This window comes from Mobula hypostoma, chromosome 11, assembly GCF_963921235.1.
Source record: "Mobula hypostoma chromosome 11, sMobHyp1.1, whole genome shotgun sequence".
NCBI classification, from domain to species: Eukaryota; Metazoa; Chordata; class Chondrichthyes; order Myliobatiformes; family Myliobatidae; genus Mobula; species Mobula hypostoma.
In genome coordinates this window covers 102,830,752-102,853,159 of record NC_086107.1, presented here as the reverse complement: position 1 = coordinate 102,853,159, position 22,408 = coordinate 102,830,752, and the positions used below count along the sequence as shown (strand labels likewise).

Here is a 22,408-nt window from a genome sequence, read left to right as displayed (position 1 = left end):
TTGTGTTCATTTCCTTCCAAGCTTCCTGGAAGCACGGGGGCTGCAGCCAATGTAGTCTAACTGAGCCAACTCAGATCAGAATCAGATTTATTATCAGTGGCAAGGGCCGTGAAATTTGTTAACAGCAGCAGCAGTTCAATGCAATACATAATACAGAAGAAAAGGAAAAATAATAATCAATCAAACAATCAATCAATTACAATATACATACATTGAATAGATTAAAATTATGCAAAAACAGAAATAACATTGTAACCCTCAGTCTCGGCCAGAACGTGTTCGTCCAGGCCCTGCCAAACTGAGAAATCTCGTTTCTGTGGATGCTGCAGGATGTGTTGCCCGGTTACAAATCTGCACCGCAAAAATATCTGACAGTGCACCATATGCAATTAACTGACTGAACTTTATAAATCTTAATTTGAATAAAGGGTTAGTAAAGAAAATAAAAACTAAAAGGGCCCATTTTAAGGAAAAAGTCTATTGCGCATTGTTGGAGCACACTGTTCGTTCATTTGTTCCCATCAACCTCCAAGCTTAGCCGGCCCTCGGACCCTCGCTTCTCAGTCCACTCTGTCTGGTGGTCTTCTGACTCTCTCCATTCGCGTCCGCTCTCTCCATCGCTCCCCGATGAAAGGCCGCGAAAAACCTGGCTCCCAGACACACAAGAAAGAACAACATTTTTCCCATTGGATAACATACATTCCAAAGTCCCGTTATCTCTAGTCATAACCCAAACATTGCTGCTACAGAGAAACCATTACCTTAACAGTGGAACATTACATTGAAGCCACTACATTAGTGTAGCCCCCCCCCGGCCAGCCTCAGGGTCGCTCGGCTCACTGTCGTCCAGGGAAACAGCCCTCGGCCCCGCCAAACTGGGTAATTAGTTTGTGTGGATGCTGTGTCATGTACCCCACCCCGCCCAAATAACAGACAATACACCAGATACGATTAAATGATTTGCAGTTTATAGATATTACTGGAACTATATAATTAAGAGAGAATAAAATATAAAAGGAAAATAAAAGGCGCCTCACTTATCAAAGTTCAATCTCTTCGTGCACAAACAGTTGGAGCTCAGGACCCTTCTTTTTCACCCTGCGACCCCTCGGACCACCTCGACCGGCTGCCTGGGACCAACAACGGTGGTCGACCAGACGCTCCACATGAGTCCATCTCCGTCTCCTCTCCTCACTGAACGCCCTCCTTAGGGTCCGACCCCGGTAGCGGACTCACAGCACCTGGTCCATCCTCTGTCTCTCTCTCCCGCCTTCTGCCCCAAAACCCCACGCATACAGTATCTTACAGATACACCAAAAACATAACAACTATCCCAATTGGTTCGTAACATATTCTTATCACACTCCTAACCCAAAACAAGCTGCAAGTGCAAAAACTTTCTCAAAACAGTGCTTCTACATGGCTCTGAAAGCTGGAGAATGACGACAAAGACCCACAAAAACTGCAGGCTTTCATCAGCCAGAGCCTGAGAGGGATCTGAAACATCGGATGGACAGACAACATAATCAACCAGACGCCGTGGGGAAAACGCCAGCCAGGAATCCATCGAGATACAAATACGCAAATGGAAGTACACTGGATCGGCCACACCTTGAGGAAGCCGACCGACATCGCCAGGATGGAATGGAAGTGGAAAAAAATGGCACCCAAAAAAAAACACATGGAGGAGTGAGTTTGAGGCTGAAATTAGACACGAGGGACCCTCCTGGTCCACCCTTGAGAAACTGGCTCAAGACAGAGGATGATGAAGACGGGAGGACATCAATGGCCTACGCTCGACTGGGAGCTAAGAGCCCGAGAAGGAGATGCCTAACTGAGGCGAGCTCTCTGCTTTGCAATTACTTTGTAACGCTTCACAACTGAATGTTGATACCGCAGATAAAAGAATATTTGGCTTAAGAGTTTCATTGCGAGAAATCCGGTAATCTCAAATAAAAACAAGCAAAAAAGAATGCTGAAAATGACAAAGGATCTTCGATTGGAAAGGTAACGGTGTTTCTCTCTTCACAGACGCTGCCTGAGCTGCTGAGTGTTTCCAACTTGGGACATCCAACATTACAGCACAGGAAAAGGCCCATGATGTCTGTGCCAACCACAAAGCCAAATTAAACTAAATCTCGTCTATCTGCACAGGATCCACACCCTTCCATTCTCTGCATGTTCGTGTGTCCGTCTAAAATGTCTCCTGTCGGATCTGCTTCCATCACTCCCCCAGGCGCCCTCCGTTCTCTGTGTATAAACAACTTGACCTGCACGTCTGCTTTGAATTTTCCGCCCTCCCATTTCAAATGCATGATCTTGTCTTTTCTACCTATCAACCCTATCTGTGTCTCTCATAATTATAATGACTTCTATCACGTCTTCCCTTAGTCTCTGATGCTCTAAAGGAAACAAGTTTGTCCACTCTGTTCTATAGCCCCTCCTGGTAACCCTCGACTGCGCTCTTTCCAAAGCCCCAGCATCCTTCCTGTATCGGGCCAACCAGAAGGCACAATACCCCAATGTGGTCTAACCCAAGTTTTTATATCGCTGCAATTTTTTTCTTCTCAAATCTGTGCTGTATGCAAAACCCCACCACGATCAGGCAGGAGGTACAGGAGCCTTCGATACCCCGCGTCCGAGTTCGTGAGCAGTTATTACCCTTCAACCATCAGGCCCCTGAACGCAGAGAACTTCAGTGTGGATAACTTCACTCACCACAACCCTGAACTGATTCCACAACCTATGGACTCACTTTCAAAGATTCTACAACTCGTGTTCTCAGTATTTTTTTTTGCACAATTTGTCTTCTTTTGCACATTGGTTGATTTTTAGCCTTTGTTTGTGTATAGTTTTTGATAAATTCTATTGTATTTCCTTATTTTCCTGTAAACGCCTGCAAGAAAATGAATCTCAGGGTAGTATATGATGACGTATATGTAATTTGACAATAAAGTTACTTTGAACTTTGAACTGTAATTTACCAGCTTATTCCTAAATCTTTCTTAAACAACAGAACAACATTAGCTAAGCTCCAATCCAGGGGCACTTCATCCATGCCTAAGGATGTTTTAAACGCTTCTGCTAGGGCCTCTGCAATTTCTAGCTTCCCACAAAGTCTGAGAGACACCTTGTTAGGCCCTGGGGATTTATCCACCCTAGCAAGCACCTCCTCCTCTGTAATCTGTATAGGGGCCACAACCTCAATGCTGTTTTACCTCAGTTCAATAGACTCTTGCATCTGTCTCCTGAGCAAACACAGACGCAAAAATTTCATTTAAGATCTTCCCCATCTCTTTCAGCTCCATCCTCTTCCAGAGGACCAATTTTGTCCCTTGCCATCCTTTTGCTCTTAATAGAAAACCCTTAGGAATCTATTATGGTTTGTAAAGCCAGAAACTAATCGAAAGAAAATCACAGGAGCTTGGGATAACTTGTCTACTTAGTTTTTCTTTAGTGAGGCGCTCACGCGTGACCTGGTGACATAATGACGTATGCCATTCACTTACTTCTACATATAAACCATCATGAATTATGTAAACAAAGAATGCTTAATCAACCAATATATTTACAATATTACTGAAATATTAAAAACCCTACAGAATCTCTATCAGAAGAGCAACCTCATACCTTCTTTTAATCCTCCTGATTTCTATCTCAAGTGTTCTCTTGTTGTTCTTATATGCTTCAACTACCTCACTTGTTCCCTGCTGCCTATACCTGCTATGTACCTCCTTCTTCTTCTTAACCAGGACCTCAATATCTCTCAAAAATCAAGATTCCCTGACCCTTAAACACAAGGAAGCCTGCAGATGCTGGAAATCGAAAGCAATCCATCTTCCTCCTTCCCTCTCCATCCTGACAAAGGGTCTCGGCCCGAAGCGTCAATTGTTTATTAATTTCCCTTGATGCTGCCTGGCCTGCTGCGTTCCTCCAGCGTTTTGTGTGTGTTCCCTAAACCTGTTACCCTTGCCTTTTATTCTAGCAGGATCATACAAGCTCTGTACTCACAGAATTTTCTGTTTTAATTTCAGATTTCCAGCTGTTTTTTTTATATATATTTTCATCTGAAATGCACTCCCTGCAGAGAAACATGACTAGTGACTAGTGGGGTACCGCAAGGCTCAGTGCTGGGACCCCAGTTGTTTACAATATATATTAATGACTTGGATGAGGGAATTAAATGCGGCATCTCCAAGTTTGCGGATGACACGAAGCTGGGTGGCAGTGTTAGCAGTGAGGAGGATGCTAAGAGGATGCAGGGTGACTTGGATAGGTTGGGTGAGTGGGCAAACTCATGGCAGATGCAATTTAATGTGGATAAATGTGAAGTTATCCACTTTGGTGGCAAAAATAGGAAAACAGATTATTATCTGAATGGTGGCCGATTAGGAAAAGGGGAGGTGCAACGAGACCTGGGTGTCATTATACACCAGTCATTGAAAGTGGGCATGCAGGTACAGCAGGCGGTGAAAAAGGCGAACGGTATGCTGGCATTTATAGTGAGAGGATTCGACTACAGGAGCAGGGAGGTACTACTGCAGTTGTACAAGGCCTTGGTGAGACCACACCTGGAGTATTGTGTGCAGTTTTGGTCCCCTAATCTGAGGAAAGACATCTTTGCCATAGAGGGAGTACAAAGAAGGTTCACCAGATTGATTCCTGGGATGGCAGGTCTTTCATATGAAGAAAGACTGGATGAACTGGGCTTGTACTCATTGGAATTTAGAAGATTGAGGGGGGATCTGATTGAAACGTATAAGATCCTAAAGGGATTGGACAGGCTAGATGCAGGAAGATTGTTCCCGATGTTGGGGAGGTCTAGAACGAGGGGTCACAGTTTGAGGATAGAGGGGAAGCCTTTTAGGACCGAGGTTAGGAAAAACTTCTTCACACAGAGAGTGGTGAATCTGTGGAATTCTCTGCCACAGCAAACTGTTGAGGCCAGTTCATTAGCTATGTTTAAAAGGAAGTTAGATATGGCCCTTGTGGCTACAGGGGTCAGGGGGTATGGAGGGAAGGCTGGGTTCTGAGTTGGATGATCAGCCATGATCATAATAAATGGCGGTGCAGGCTCGAAGGGCCGAATGGCCTACTCCTGCACCTATTTTCTATGTTTCGATGTTTCTATGAATGGGTGTTCTCCATTTAAATTAGGTGAATACCACACGTCGCCAACAGTCTGGTAGAGCTGGTGCTGGGAATGAGGAATGACTGGAGTTCTACAACATGGAAACAGGCCATTCGGCCCACTGAATCCATGCTGACCATTTACACCAATCTCATTTTGCTCTCCCCACATTCCCATCCTCTCCCCCCAAGATCCCACCCCTCACCTTCACTCTAGGGGAAATTTACAGTCACCGGTTAACCTCCCATGATTTTGGATGTGAGACCACCCTAGAGAAACCCACGCGCTCACACAGGGAGAACATGCGTACTCCACACAGACAGCAACCGAGGCTGGGATTGAACTTGGGTCTTCGGTGCTACGAGGCAGTGGCTCTCCCAGCTGTGCCATTGCAACACCCCCACCCCCTCAGTTAACGTGGAACTGACTCTGGGCAAAAGTGCAAGCACTCTTTCACCTCAGGAGCTGAGACACCCAGACTTCCTAATGGGCACTTACTGTCTTTAATCACAGATGCTCAGAGCATCTCCCTCTAATCCTACACCACCACTCAGAGTGCAGAGGGCTGAGCCTTGGCAGCGTGCCCTGTCTGAAGATTACACAAAACAAGGCCGCACCTGGGAGGATGACCTTTCACCGCCCTTTTTTGTTCAGTGTCTGCACATTTTGCTTTCCCTCTACTCTTCACTCTTTCCCTCTCCATCCTCTGTCATTGCTATTCTCTGTCCTTCTCTCTCCCTCCATCTCTCCCTCTGTCCATCTCCTATTACCCCATCCCCTCTCTCTGTCTCTCCCCATACATCTCTCTCTCTCTCTCTCTGCCTGTCACTCTCTCCCAATTGCTTCCTCCCTTTGCCTTTCTCTCACACATCCTGTCTCCTCTTCTCTTTCTTTCTCCACTTCCCTCCCACTGTCTGGCTCTTCCCCTCCCCTCACTCTCCCTTCCTCTGTCCCTCTCTCTCCCTCCTTCCCTCTGCCTGTCTCTGTCTCCCAGTCGCTTCCTCCCTCTGCCTTTCTCTCTCGCATCCCGTCTCCCCCTTCCCTCCCCTCACTCTCCCCTGTTCCTCTTCTTCTCACCTCCTCCTCACACCACACTTTCCACCCTTCTTTGTTCTCTCTGTCTCCCCCCTCCCCCTCCGTGATTCCTTGTTTCTCTCTGGGTTCCTTTGCCTCCATCTCCCTCGACCAGCTGGTCTTCACGTTGTGTGAGAAGGTTAGTGACCGTCGCCCACAATTCCATCCAGACCGCGGGAGCTGGTGTCTGTGTGTAGATTACACAATTGAAAGTAGCCCTGAGGTGGTAAATCAGTCACAGCCCCACGGGGGGTGGGGGCAGAACACATTCAAGGAGCTGACATTTACGATGTTCTTATTTTGTGCTCACCAGCACAAGTTAGAAGGGTCACCTTGACCAGTTAGTTTTGCCCCTCTAAGACCACCCTGCTCCAGTTCTGCTCTACTCTAATTCTACACTCCTCTAATTCTGCCCTCCTCTAATTCTGCTTTCCTCTAATTCTACACTAATTCTGCTCTCCTCTAATTCTACACTCCTCTAATTCTGCTCTCCTCTAATTCTGCACTCCTCTAATTCTGCTCCCCTCTAATTCTGCTCTCCTCTAATTCTACACTCCTCTAATTCTGCACTCCTCTAATTCTGCTCTTCTCTAGTCTGCTTTTCTCTAATTGTACACTCCTCTAATTCTGCTCCCTTCTAATTCCACTCTACTCTAATTCTACACTCCTCTCTGCTTTACTCTAATTCTGCTCTCCTCTAATTATGCTCCCCTCTAATTCTGCTCTACTCTAATTCTACACTCCTCTAATTCTGCTCTCCTCTAATTCTACACTCCTCTAATTCTGCTCTCCTTAATTCTGCTCCCCTCTAATTCCGCTTTACTCTAATTCTGCTCTTGTCCAGTGTTGCTCTTCTCCATCCTTTAGTACTGGATCTTTCACTTTCCCAAAATATTAACTCCTGAACCCCTGCTGTTCCCCCCCTTACACCCCATCCCCTGCAAACTGTTCTTGTGTCCCATTATGATTTGACGTTGTGTATCTGACATCTCCCTGAAGTGACTCGGGAGGTTTTACGGTGTTAAAGCTGCTGTATAACGTGTTGTTGATCGGTTTGAGGTGAGGCGGCACCCCTCACGATCTGGATCGCACCACCCCTCACCTGCTGGGAAACAGCTGTCACCCTGTCAGCTCCAGGACCCGTTGTGGGAGCCTGGGGTGTCGCAGATCCAGTGAGAGGCGAAGGAGGGAGGGACGGGGGGAGGGAGAGAGAGAGAGAGAGATATGCAGGGAGGGAGAGAGGGAATTGGGGGAGAGGGAGGAATGGCAGAGAGAGTGAGAGTGAGAAAGAGTGAGATGCAGGGAGGGAGTGAGGGAATGGGAGAGAGAGTGAGTATTAGAGAGAGAGAGTGAAACAGTGAGGGAGAGAGAGAATGGGGAAGAGGGAGAGGACATACAGAGGGAGGGAGAGATAGAGAGGGAGGTAGAGAGAGCAGAGTGAGTGAGAAACAGCAAGAGGGTACAATGGAGTGGAGGGAGAGAGAGACAGAGAACAAAGAAGAGAATGTGATGGAAGGAGGGGCAAAGAGGAGAGGAACGGGAGAGGGTGAGAGAGAGGGTGGAGAGGGAGAGACTGACAGTGAGAGGGAAATAGAGGGAGGGAGGGAGGTGCAGGGGGAGACAGGGTGTGAGAAAGACACACAGAGGGAGGAAGCGATTGGGAGAGAGCGGCAGACAGAAGGAAAGAGGGAGAGGGAGGGACGGGGAGACATGGGGGGGGAGGGAATGAGAAGGAGACAGACAGAGGGAGAGACGGAGGGGAGAGAGAGATGGAGAGAATGAGAAAGAGAGGGATAGAGGGAGATGTGCAGATGCTGAACAAAAAGGAAGGTGAAAGGTCATCATCTAATTGCAGTGACTAATCAGCCGAGTGTGTGGGGCAGTGCCTGGATGCATTGGGTCATGAGCCACTCAACAACATGGGGCACCCCTCCCTCACTCCCCCCACCCCCTGCGGCTGCCCTGGGGAGCTCACATGCAGACAGGAGCAAAATGAGCAATTCTGGTCCTGAGGACAGGGGGTGAAAGCCTGCAGCTCCTGAAAGAGTGTGCAAGGAGCCGAGAGTGAACAGCACCGGTTGTTGCCAGAAAATATATAACAACCTCATGTACAGCCAGTATAGATGCAATGGGCTGAATGGCCTCCCCATTTGCCTTTAATTTCCATGGCAAACTCTACTGTATAAATAAGGTTAAACTCCCAAAGAAAAACTGGATGTCAACTGAAAACTGACCAATATTAGGTTGCAACATTAAGCAGACATCCCACCTCTCCCAGAAGTTCCGGGAGTCTCCCGCATATTAATAGTGGCTCCCTGAGGCCCGCAAATTATATACAATGTCCCGGAAATCGATTTTTTTGAGAGCGAGTGTGAGAGAGCGCGCACAAGAGCAAGAAAGCAAGCGCGAGAGAGTAACCACGAGAGAGAGAGAGCACGCACACGCGAGAGCAAGAGCAAGAAAGCAAGCAGGAGTGAGAGCGACCACGAGAGAGAGCGTGAGAGCACACGTGCGAGAGAGAGAGCGTGAGCAAGAGCGAGAAAGCAAGCGCTAGAGAGCGAGAGAGTTCCAAAAAAAGTCAGAATGGCAGTGTTCCAAAAAAAGAAAACATAAAATGTACGTCACCCCAGACTACCCTAAAGTGTACCCCTGCCTAATAGGGGTCAAAAATAATGACGGTGTTGCTCGCTGCGCTGTTTGCAACAGTGACTTTTCTATTGTCCAAATGACTGTAAAAGACATGTTGAGGTGAGTTTAACAGGTGTCATTCATTCATTAGCATAGCTAACGTCATTTAAACTAGCTGGCTAGCTGCTAAGGAGCTACTCGATTGCAAACATCCCACCTCTCCCGGGAGTCTCCCGCAAATTGATGGTGCTACCTCCCTGAAATGAGTTTTTGCAGGGTGGGATGTCTGCATTAAGGGTTACAGGCCAAAAGAGTGATCTTGATGGGCAGAGCGGTCTCTCTTGTTACAGGAATACATCAATGGGCAGAGTGGTCTCTCCTGTTCCAGGACCAAGCAAGAGGGAAGCTAGGAGGCTGAAGCCAGCAGTTTATGGTGTAAGTAGGTCAGACTGGAGCGGAGGCTGTGATTAGGCCCCATCACAGAGCGTTAATGTCTTCAGTGTTGAAGGCCAGCTCCTGTAAATCTGTTCCCAGGCCAGGAATCTCTGACACAGAAAATCTTGATCTTCATGGCCAGGATTAGTAATTGGTTTCTCATGTGTTAGCATTCCACAGGCTCGTTTTAACCCTGTCCAACGGATCACACAGTGCAGAAACTGGCCCTTCAGCCCACTGAGGCTGTGATGTCCACCATTCATCTGTTATCCATTCCCCTCCAGTGGGGAGTCACGAACAGGGGCTACAGAAGTAAGAGGCCGCTCATTAAAAACCACAGCGCAAAGGAATTTCTTCTCTCCAAGGGTATGAATCTCTGGAATTCGCTGCCCCCAAGGATGCTGGAGGATTAGTTCAAAGTTCAAAGTAAGTTTATTTTCAAAGTACATACAGTATATGTCACCATATACGACCCTAAGGCTCGTTTTTCTGCGGGCAATCACAGTAGATTCAAGAACCATAATAGAAACAATGAAAGACCAAACCCGGCAGGGCGGACAACCAGTGTGTAGAAGACGATAAGTAAATAATAATAATTAATAAAGAAGCAACAAGTATCAAGAATGTGACATGAAGGATCCTTGAAAATGAGTCCGTAGGTTGTGGGAACATTTCAGTGATGGGGTGAGTGAAGTTATCCCCTCCAGTTCAGGAGCCTGATGGTTGGGGGGTAATAACTGCTCCTGAACCTGGTGGTGTGGGATCTGAGGCTCCTGTACCTCCTTCCTGGTGATAGCAGTGACCTGGGTGATGGGAGTCCCTGATGTTGGACGCTGCTTTCCTGAGGCAGCGTTCTGTGTAGATGTGCTCGATGGTGGGGAGGGCGTTACCCGTGACGGACTGGGCCCGTATCCAGTACTTTTTGCAGGGTTTTCCGTTGGTGTTTCCATACCAGGATGTGATGCAGCCAGTCAATACACTCTCACTGAAAACTCTGAGGGATCTAACCTTGCTGGTCCTCTCCACATCTGACCCCCAGATGTTGGTTTATCCTTGTCACACGTACCGAGACACAGCGTGAAAAGCTCGTCTGGCTTACTGTTCGTACAGGTCAGACCATTACACAGTGCACTGAGGTAGAACACAAAGTAAAACAATAACAACGCAGAATAAAGTATCACAGCTCCAGAGAGAGTGCGGCACAGGTAAACGGTACATTGCAAGATCATAGCGAGGGAGACTGTGAGGTCAAGAGTCCAACTTGTCGTATGAGGGAGCCATTTAAGTCTGATGAGAGTGGGATAGAAGCTGTTCTTGAGCCTGGTGGTATGTGTTTACATATCGTCTGCCGGAAGGGGTGGGGGGAGAGGAGAGTATGTCGGCTGTGGCTGCTTTACCGAAGCGGCGAGAAGTATAAATAGAATTCGTGGAGCGGAGGCTGCTTTCTTCGACGTGCTCTGTGATTTCCACAGCTCTCTCCAGTTTCTTGCGGTCGCATGCCGAGCAGTTCCCTCACTGAACTGTTCAGCACCAGGATAGATCATATAGATGGCAGGCAGGCTGTGAGGCCTACTCCTGCTCCCTTCTCCTGGAATGTTTATATGAATCCCACCATATTTTTCCCACATTCCTGTCAATTCCCTCGAGATTCCACCAATGATCGATGCACTAGGGGTAATTTACAGCAGCCATTTACAGACATCCCACCTCTCCCGGAAGTTCTGGGAGTCTCCCTGCATATTGATAGCGGCTCCCTGACACCAGCAAATTATATACAATATCCCGGAAATCGAGTTTTTTGGGAGCAAGTGAGCGAGAGGGAGAGAGAGAGAGACAGAGACAGAGACAGAGACAGAGAGAGCGAGTGATAGACGTAGTGAGAGAGTGACAGAGAGAGCATCCTCATTGGTCTCTCTTTGTGCTAGGTAGATCTATCAGTTTTCTCTGTGGGCAGGCTTTACAGTCGACCTCTCTCTCTCTCTTTCATTGTCCACCAGTTCAGTTTAGTGTCCCTCAGTGCCATGGCAGAGTGTTCCAAAAAAAGAAAATATATAACGTACATCACCCCAGACTACACTAAAGTGTACCCCTGCCTAATAGGGGTCAAAAATAATGACAGTGTTGCTCGCTGCACTGTTTGCAACAGTAACTCTTCTATTGCCCATGGTGGGTTAAATGACTGTAGAGGACATGTTGAGGTGAGTTTAACAGGTGTCATTCATTCATTAGCATAGCTAACATTATTTAAACTAGCTGGCTAGCTGCTAAGGAGCTACTCTGTTGACGTCCGACGTGATGAGGCCAAACTCCCTGTAGACTTGCTTAAAGTTGTAATAGAATAAACATGATAATATAATATAATATAATCATGAATCTTGTGAATCTGATGTCTTGCAAAATTAACAAATTCATTGACACAGACTGCTATGAGGTTGAGACTTCTGGCAAAGTGCTCAAATCTGCCAAGCAAGCCACATCACAGTACAAGGAAAGTTTGCAAAAGAAATAGAAAAGCTATTTGCATTAGCATTTAGCTATTAACCTAGAGACTGTTACCAACATACTCAACGAGGAATATATATATGTGTGTGTGTGTGTGTGAATAGTTTCAATATGTGATCTAATAATTTGTTGTGTTCTTTCATAATCAAATGTCCTGTATACATACACCCTTGGAGGCTGACCGGGGGGGGGAATATGGGGTTGCGGGGGGGGGGCGGGGGTGGTGGTGCTACCTCCCTGAAATGAGTTTTTGCAGGGTGGGATGTCTGCATTTAACGTACTAACACCTATAACACCTACATCACCTCAGGCGACTGAAGAAGTTTGGCATTCGGCCCCCAGATCCTCAGATCTTCTGCAGGGGCACCATTGAGAGCATCCTGACTGGCTGTATCGCCGGGAACTGCGCCAACCTTGATCGCTGGGCACTGCAGAGAGTGGCGCGGACAGCCCAGTGCACCTGTGGACGTGAACTTCCCTCCATTTACAGCATCAGGTGTGTGAAGAAGGCCTGGAAGACCATCAGGGACACCAGCCACCCCCACCATAAATTGTTTTGGCTGCTTCCGTCTGGCAAACGGGACCACAGCATTAAAGCCAGGACCAACAGGCTATGGGACAGCTTCTTTCCACAAGCCATTAGACTTTTAAATTCACCTGTCTGTACAACGTAATGGAGTCATAACGCAAAGATTTTTACTCCCACATGTTGTGGGATTTAAATAAATTCTAAATTCTAAACCTATGGGACACGGGGAGAAAACTCCCCAATTACAGGGGGGTGACTTGGTCATGTAGTGGTTTGTGTAACGATGTTACTGCGCCAATGACCTGCGTTCAATGCAGCCGCCGTCCCTAAGGAGTTTCTACCTTCTCCCCGTAACTATGTAGATCTCCTCCCCGGTGCCCTGGTTTCCTCCCACGTGCCCAAAGTAAGTTAATTGGTCACATGGGTGTAATTGAGCAGTGTGGTTGGTTGGGCTGGAAGGGCCCATTCCTGTGCTGTATCCCTAAACAAAGAAATGGATCATTCGGAGGGAATCCGGGGGGAAGCTGCAGGCTCCACATGGACAGAAGCGAAGTCCAGGATCGAACCCGGGTGATGAGAGGTGTGAGGGGGCGGCTCTCCTAGCTGCATCATTGCGCAGTCCTCGAAAGAAACCAAGGCTGGCGATGGAGTGGGTGTGTGTGTGTGTGTGTGTGTGTGTGAGGGGGGGTGGGGGAGTGATCGGGCACTGACAGGGGCAGAGTGAGGTACACACACTGACACCAGACCCTCTGCTTCAGATGTTGATGCTGTGAAGCAAAATCAGCCAGGATGCCAGGGAACCACTGAGCCGAGGTCTAACGTGACGTGAAAAAGGGTTGAGAGGGAGGGAGAGAAGGGGAGGCGGTAGAGAGGGCAGAGGGCAGAGAGGGAAATGGTGAAGAGTGAGACAGTGGGAGAGAACAGCAGTCAGCGTGTGTATGAGACAGAGAGAGGGAGGAAGGGAGGGAGGAAGAGAGAGGGGAGAAAGAGAGGGGAGAGGGACAGAGAGAAGGAGGGAGAGAGGGAGGGAGAGAGACAAAGAAAGAGAGGGAAAAAGTGAGAGAGGGAGAGGGACAGACAGAGAAAAAGAGAATGAAAGAGAGAAAGAGATAGGGGAGAGAGTGAGAGAGGGAAAGAGGAAGAGTGAAAGAGAGAAAGAAAGAGATGGGGTGAGAGGGAGAGAGAGAGTAGGAGGGGCAAGAGAAGGAGAGAGGGAGGAGGGAGGGAACGAGACAGAGAGGGGGGAGACGAGGGAGAGAGAGAGATGCAACAGCAGAACATAAATAAACCGGGGGGGGGGGTGGTTTGAGGCTGCCTGTTATAGCAAATGAGACCGAGTGATGGTCTGAGAGTGAGAGCCAGGGAGGAGGTAGGGAGTGAGAGTGTGAGAGGAATGGAGCGAATCAGACACTGAGAGTATCACAAGAACTCCCTTTTTCTCTCTCTCCCTCTCTCTCTCTCATATTTAAACTATCAGTAAAGGTGTTCTATTCATGAAACAGCCTACAGAGCCAGCAGGCATCTCGCAGCGAGATTCGTTCCAACAACCCCCTTTCCAGAACTTACTGTCCCTGAGCAGCGTTGCAACACTGGAAGCAGTCAGGCAGCTGAAACCATCTTTTAAGGGGTGAGAAATGTTTGGGGAAGAGTTACTCCACACAAACCATTACCAGTAACACACCTGCTGTGGGTGGGGTGTGTGTGGGGGGGGTGGGGAGTGAGGGAGGGGTAGAGTGGGGGAGGGGCGAATGAGACAGAGGGGAGAGAGCCTGTCGCAAATCAACCTTCTGCTTCTGAGAGACAGGAGTCCCAGAGCAATTTAATCTTCCAGCTCCTGCATTATCTTAATTGACTCAAGATACTGGTTGAGCAGATCAGGCCCGGTGCTGAAAGTCAGCAGGAGCTTGTGCAAGCCGGCGAATATTGCCCATGTTTGTGTCGAGGGCCGATCAGAGTACCAAGGGGACAGTCGTCATTTTCCTGGCTGATGTAAAACTGTCGCAGAGTCAATAACAAGACGCTTTCAAACCGATGAACAAGGTGGACAGAGATAGAGGGGGAAGATGAAAGGAAAGAAATCGACTACCCTTTTACGAATCATAAATGTAAATCCTCATGGCTCTGGTGGCCAGGGTTCGATCCTGATCACTGCGTGGAGTTTGCACGTTCCTCCTGTGACTGTGGGATCATATTCTGGACTTGGGGTGTATAACAAAATATTAGCTTCTGCCGCCAATCTTTAGACCTGATTATGGACTGTAGATTAAATTTAAATGCAGCTCTGGACAATGGGTTCCGAGAGCTGTTAATTGAAAAACCAAACAATGCTGATTAATATTTATTTTGGGTGTCTGGAGTGCGGGTGCAAAGAAGGAGGTGTGAAAGTTGTATGTAATTCAAAGGAAGCATTGTAGATACATTGTAAATCAAGAATTGTCCTTCGACCTTTAGCATATAATATGTCATGTAGTATTGGGTCGAAAAGGCCTCTTCCCCTGAAGGGGTCTCGATATGATGCCTGCTGTGTCTCCTTCTGTCAAATAAAAGACTACTTCATAACTACCAGCTCCATCTCTCTGGTGACTTTGATCACACTGCACCATGACCACGTGGGCTTCCCCAAGACCATGAGGCATAAGAGCAGAATTAGGTCATTCAGCCCATCGAGACTACTTTGCCATTCCGTCGTGGCTGATTTATTATTGTCCCCCAACCCCATTCCCCTGCCTTCTCCCCGTAACCTTTGACTAATCAGGAGCCTCTTGACCTCTGCTTTAAATGTTATCCATCGACGTGGCCCCCACAGCCACCTGCGGCGATGAATTCCACAAACTCACTGCCCTCCAGCCAAAGAAGACCCTCCTCGGTTCCCTCTGGGCCCTCCACTTCCCTCCCACATCACAAACACGTGTGGGTTGGTAGGTTAATTGGTCATTTTAAGTTACCCCTAGTTGGGGGGGGGTGCTAGTTGGTGGGGATGTGGGGAAATTAAAGTTGGAATTAGAGTGGGTTAGTGTAGCTGGGAGTGAGTCTCGGCTGGAGAGCCTGTTTCATTGTGTTTGACTCCAGGAACCCTGTGTTTTCCTGTGGATTATCTCTTTATGGAAAGAAGAGGACAGGGGTCTCCAGATGGCCAGAGACAAGACTGGGGTTGGACAGTAGCAGACGCTGGGACGGAGAGCTCAGACAGTTGGGAACTCACGCGGTCACGAAGAGGACATACAAGCTCCTTACGGGCAGTGGTGGGAATTGAACCCAGATCACTGGTACTGTGTGGATCTAAGTGTTTACCTAAGAGGGAGATGTACTCAAACAGAATGGGAAATTAACTCATCATCAAGGGATTTGGGCCCTTCAGCCCATTGTGTTCATACTGGCTATCATCCACCCATTTAGACTAATCCTATTTTTTGGATTATGAGAACACTCAGTCCTCTTTTATTGTCATTTAGATGCATTAAGAAATGATACAATGTTTCTCCGGAGTGATATCACAGAAAACAGGACAGACCAAAGACTAACACTGACAGAACCACATAATTATAACATATAGATACAGCAGTGCAAAGCAATACCATAATTTGATTAAGAACAAACCATGGGCACGGTAAAAAAGTCTCAAAGTCCCCGAGTCGATCGACTCCCGAGTCCCCGATAGCAGGCAGCAAAAGGGAGAAACTCCCTGCCATAAACCTCCAGGCACCGTCAACCTGCCGCTGCCTTGGAAGCAGCCGACCACAGCCGACACTGAGTCCATCCGTCAAACTTCGAGCTTCCGACCAGCTGCTCCGATACAGCCTCCCGAACGCCATCCTCTGCCAAGCGCCTTCGACCTAGCTCCGGCTGCTGAAACAAGCAAAGCCGAGGATTCGGGGCCTTCAGCTCCGGAGATTCCGGTTACCACACAGTAGCAGCGGCAGCAAAGCGGGCATTTCAGAAGTTTTCTAGATGTTTCTCCGTGCTATCACGTCCGTCTCCATCAAATCAGAGTTGTGCACGGTCCCCTACTTGACAGATTACAGATATCATTCACCGGAGAGGCCGCGCACGCTGCCATCATCTCCTCCTCCTCCCATTTTAATCCCATCTTTAAATCTCCCCACATTCCCATCATTTATTCGTTCACTGTGATATGGAACAGGCCCATTCCTGCCCCTCGAGCCCCCAGTTTTAACCCTAGGCCTAATCACAGGACAACTCGCAATGATCAATCAACCTACCAAACGGTAGGTCTTTGGACTGTGGGAGGAAACCAGAGCACCCGGAGGAAACCCATGTACAGACTCCTTACGGGCAGTGGTGGGAATTGAACCCGGGTCACTGGCGTTGTGCTAACCACTATGCTACCGTGCCCACACCATTGTCTCCCGCACCCTCAGGGGAGTAGTTTGATTGCAACATTCAAGAGAAATTTTGATAAGTACACGGATGGGCAGGTGTAGAGGGCTATGGTCCTGGAGCAGATCAGTGGGACTAAGCAGGATAACAGCCTTGCACAGACTAGATGGGCCGAAGGGCCCCATTCTGTGCTGTGCTGCTCTATGGCCCTAAAGGGAGAGAGGTTAGAGATTGGAGTTCATGAACCTGAGAGGTCCAGTGGAACAAGGAATATCAAACAATAAGGCCGGACGCGGAGGACTGTCGCCAACCTGACTGACTTTCAGCAGCCCTGGAAATGGTTACGGGGAGAGGAGGGTAGTCATTTTAAACAGCACACACAAAAGGATGAAGAGTCTCTGTCTGAAATGTCGACTGTTTTATTTCCCTCCATAGGTGTTACCTGACCTGATGCATTTTCTCCAGCAATCTGTGTGTGTGTTGCTCTAAGATTTCCAGCATCTGCAGAATCTCCCGTGTCTAGGGGTAATTTTAAAAATCAAGGTGCTGGCTTTGAAATGGATTTTTTTTAAAAATCGGCCAGATGGAAACGTGGAGGATCTGACGGCGACTTGGATGGGGATCTGATAACCATGGCAACTAGCCACAGGTCTCTGAGTGTGTCAGACACCTGGCTGAATCATCAGAGAAGCAGGATAAAAGCCCAGCCCCGTGCAGCCCTAAAGCAAGGCAACGTATGCAGCTGCTCCAGGCCATCTACTGAACCGAAGGACAGCCAGCTTTTCCCGAACACAAGACAATCTGCAGGTGCTGGGGTCAAAGCAGCACTCACAACACGCTGGAGGAACTCAGCAGGTCGGGCAGCATCTGTGGAAACGATCGGTCAACGTTTCCGGCCGGAACCCTTCGTCAGGACTGAAGACGGAAGGGGCAGAGACCCTATAAAGAAGGTGGGGGGAGGGTGGGAAGGAGAAGGCTGGTAGGTTCCAGGTGAAAAACCAGTAAGGGGAAAGATAAAGGGGGTGGGGGAGGGGATGGGCAGGAAAGGTGAAGAAGGAATAGGGGAAAACACAATGGGTAGTAGAAGGAGGCGGAACCATGAGGGAGGTGGTAGGCAGCTGGGGGAGGGGGCAGAGTGAAATAGTGATAGGGGAAGGGAGGGGGAGGGAATTACCAGAAGTTGGAGAATTCTATGTTCGTACCAAGGGGCTGGAGACTACCCAGACGGTATATGAGGTGTTGCTCCTCCAACCCGAGTTTAGCCTCATCATGGCAGTAGAGGAGGCCACGTATGGACATATCCGAATGGGAGTGGGAAGCAGAGTTGAAGTGGGTGGCTACTGGGAGATCCTGTCTGTTGTGGCGGTCGGAGCGGAGGTGCTCGACGAAGCGGTCCCCCAATCTGCATCGGGTTAATGTTCCCCACCACTGAGCACACCTACAAGGAGCACTAAGAAAGCAGCACCCATCATCAGGGGCCGCTACCACCCAGGCCACGGTCCCTTCTCACTGCTGCCTTCAGGAAGGAGGTACAGGAGCCTCAGGGCTCACACCACCAGGTTCATGTACAGTTATTACCCCCTCAACCATCAGGCTCCTCACTCACCTCAACACTGAACTGATTCCACCACCTGTAGACTTATTTTCAAGGACTCTGCAACTCCTGTTCTTAGTATTATCTATTTACTTATTTATTAGTCATTATTATTGGAATTTTTTGCCACGAGTGGCTGTGGAGGCCAAGTCGTTGGGAGTATTTAAGGCAGAGATAAATAGGTTCTTGATTAGCCAGGGCATCAAAGGGTATGGGGTGAAAGCAGGGGAGTGGGGATGACTGGAAGAATTGGATCAGCCCACGATTGAATGGTGCAGCAGACTCGATGGGCCGAATGGCCCACTTCTGCTCCTATATCTTATGGTCTAAACACAAGAGATTCTGCAGATGCTGGAAATCCAGAGCAACACCCACAAAACGGTGGAGGAACTTAGCAGGTCAGGCAGCAGCTATGGAAAAGAGTCAACAGTCGACGTTTCAGGGCAAGATCCTTCATCAGGACTGGAAAGGAAGGGGGAGGACGCCAGGATAAAAAGGTTTGCTTGTTTGGATCTGCACAGTTAATCGTTTACACATTGTCTGTGTCTCGTTTTTCATTGATTCTATTGTATTTCTTTGTTCTACTGTGAATGCCCGCAAGAAAATGAATCTCAGGGTTGCATATGGTAACGTATGAAGGAAGGGTCTCGGCCCGAAACATTGACTTTTATTTATATCCATGGATGCTGCCTGAGCTGCTGAGCTCCTCCAGCATGTCGTTCCGGAACTCCAGCATCAGCAGACTTTCTTGTGTTTCTGCATAGTTTGGTAATAAATCTGCTTTGTCTTTGACTTTGAACACTCACTCCGGACATCGCTAGCATTTATTGCCCATCCCTAGTTGTAGATTCTGCCACTCAACCAGTCAGAAGGTGGTGAGCTCAAATCCCACTCCAGCGTCTTGAGCTCGTCCATTCATGATCACTGTTAGTGGATTTCCGGAGTACCATGGGGGTAGTTACAGAGTTATGGACCAAAGAGTCATAAAGTCATGGAGTTGCTGCCCCTGCTACTGTGTGGTCTGGAACCTCCAGAGCAGAAGGCCCCGAATCCTCGGTTTTGCTTGTTTTGGTGGCTGGGGCGAGGTCAAAGGTGCTCGGCAGAGGATGGTGCTCGGGAGGCTGTATCAGAGGGGCTGGTCGGAGGCTCGAAGTTTTCGGACGGACAGACTCGGTGTCGGCTGTGGTCGGCTGCTTCCAATGCACTGGCAGTTGTCGGTGCCTGGAGGTTTATGGCAGGGAGTTTCTCCCTTTGCCGCCTGCTATCGGGGACTCGAGAGTCGATCAGGACTTTGAGACTTTTTTTACCGTGCCCATGGTTTGTTCTTCATCAAATTATGGTATTGCTTTGCACTGCTGTAACTATATGTTATAATTATGTGGTCTGTCAGTGTCAGTCTTTGGTTTGTCCTGTTTTTCTGTGATATCACTCTGGAGGAACATTGTATCATTTCTTAATGCATGCATGCATTTCTAAATGACAATAAACGAGGACTGACTGTTCTCATAATCTAATCTAAAATCACAGAGTTATCTAGCACAGAAACAGGCCCTTTGGCCCACTGAGTCCATGCCAGCCATCAAGCACACATTTACACTAATCCCATTTTATTCTCCCCAGACTCCACCACGCACCCGCACACAAAGGGGAATTTACAGAAGCCAATGACCACACCAACCTGCACACCTTTGGGATGTGGGAGAAATGCGGAGCGTCTGGAGGAAATCCGCACAGTTGTGGGGAGAACCTGCAAACTCCACCCAGACAGCGTCCGAAGTCAGGATTGAACCCAAGTCCCTGAAGCTCGGAGGCAGCACCACCACACGGGTGTTCACCTTGCCGGGAATTGCAGTGGGTCCTAGAGAGACAGACAGTGGGACTAGGCGCGTGTAGACCGGGGAAGTTGTGGTCAGGGGGTAGAGTCTAGTGAGAGGGCAGAGTCAACAGCACTGGGACAGAGGTGGCAGCAGTTACCCCATCCCACCTCTTGAGATGCAGTGCTGAGTCTGGGCACCTGGTGTATTCACTGCTGAGAGAGTCTTCCCTGTTGCTCAGCCAATGCAATTGCAGAGCTCAAAGTCCAAAGCCAACTTATTGTCCAAGTACATGTATCTCGCCACATAGTACACTGAGAGTAATTTTACTGCAGACATTCACAGTAGAAAAAAGAAATACAATAGAATCAGTGAAAATCTACACACAAAGACTGACAAAACAATGTGCAAAAGATGATAAACTGAGCAAATAAAAAAATAGAGCAATAAATCAGTAATAAATAATACCGAGAACATCCTGAATCCTTGAAAGTAAGTCCGTAGGTTGTGGAATCAAGCCAGTGTTGAGGGAAGTGAAGTTATCCAGGAGCCTGACGGCTGAGGGGTAATAACTGTTCCTGAGCCTCGTGCTGAGGGACCTCCTTCCCGATGGCAGCAGCGAGAAGAGAGCATGGCCCGGACGGTGGGGGTCCTCGATGATGGACGCTGCTTTCTTGTGACAGCGATCCTTGTAGAGGTGCTCGATGGTGGGGAGGGCTTTTCCTGCAATGGACTGGGCTGTATCCGCCACCTTTTGTGGGCTTTCCCGTCCTTGGGCACTGGTGTCTCCAGGCCAGTCAGGGTACTCCCCGCAGTGCGTCTGTGGAAGTTCTCCATACTTCTCGCTTCGTCTATCAGCAGCAGGTCCCGTCTCTCAGTAAAGGAGGGATTTTATATATACGTATGCTAGTTCAATTGGTATCTGCTGGAAGGTGTGATCAGGAGCCAGGCTTGAACTTTAATGGTAAGAACGCACCATCAAAGGCTCCGTCCATTTCATTGGCTGGACTTTGTAGGTTGGGACTGACCTGGTCAAACAGAGGACGTGGGACAGTCCAGAAACAGGCCCTTCAGCCCATAATGTCCGTGCTCACCACGATGCCAGTCTAACTCCTCCCACTAACCTGCACATGGTGTGCGTCTAAACGCAAACAACAGGAATTCTGCATGTGCTGGAAATTCAAGCAACACACATCAAAGTTGCTGGTGAACGCAGCAGGCCAGGCAGCATCTATAGGAAGAGGCGCAGTCGACGTTTCAGGCCGAGACCCTTCGTCAGGACTGAAATGTCGACTGCGCCTCTTCCTATAGATGCTGCCTGGCCTGCTGCGTTCACCAGCAACTTTGATGTGTGTTGCATGGTGTGCGTCTCTCTGTTCTTGGCCTATTCATGCGTCTGTCTAAACGCTGCTCTCTTATCTGCTTCTGCACTTTCCCTGGCACCTCCCACCTCTCTAATAAACTTCCTCAGATCTTCCCCCTTCTCCCTCTAACTATAAGCTGAGGAAGCTACGCCCTCTAATACTTGGCATTTCCATTCTGGGAAAAAGATTCTATCTAAGACTCATAATTTTGCATTCTTCCACCAGGGCTTCCTTCAGCTTCCTATACTTACCTACTACCTGTTAAACCATTGGAGTTTAGGGCAGCAGTGAAGGTCCCCCATCTCTGGTAGTGTTCAGGGCTTCCCTCAGCTTCCTATACTTACCTACTACCTGTTAAACCATTGGAGTTTAGGGCAGCAGTGAAGGTCCCCCATCTCTGGTAGTGTTCAGGGCTTCCTTCATCGTGTCAGTAGCTTCCTCTCCGTTTTCACTACTGTCAGTCACACAAGTCCCGGATGGAGACTCAGGAATACCGTCGCACTCAGATGTACGGTTCTTCATTGCTGTTTCCGTAACAGTTTTGTTTTACCAGTCAGGGTTGTTAGCCCTGAGCTGAACTCCCGAACCCAGAGGACCAGTGGACCACTCTTAGTCTGATCTCTACCCTTTGACCTGTTTGGCATAGGTGACCCTACCAAGAGCCAAAGCACAAAGCCCTGACTCCAGCCAGCATAGCTCTCCAGGTCACTGAGGCACGCAAGCCTCCAAACCACAACAAAGTTGAGGTCCTCTTGGAAGTTTGATCTGATGGTCCAGAGAAAATAATCCAAGTTGGTTGGACCTCCTCTGATAGTCTAATCCAGGCAACATCTTGATGAACCTTTTTTTCCTCACCCTCTCCACAGCCTCCGCATCCTTTCTGCCCCGGGGCAACCAGAACTGGATACAATACTCCAAATGTGACCCAGCTAAAGTTTTATACAGGCGCGATGTGACTTCCTGACTTTTAGGCTCAACACCATACCTCAAGGACACTGT

General features: G+C 48.5%; 1 protein-coding gene across 1 annotated transcript in view; it reads right to left on the bottom strand.

The window, feature by feature from the left end:
* Positions 1-493: 493 nt before the first annotated feature.
* Positions 494-22,408, bottom strand: part of LOC134354033 (thyrotroph embryonic factor-like) — an 80,580-nt gene continuing 58,665 nt past the window's right edge. Inside the window, exon 5 of the mRNA XM_063062709.1 lies at positions 494-646. Within this exon, the coding sequence (XP_062918779.1) occupies positions 509-646 (138 nt within the window). The 3' untranslated portion in view covers positions 494-508. The remainder of the gene's footprint in view (positions 647-22,408) is intronic.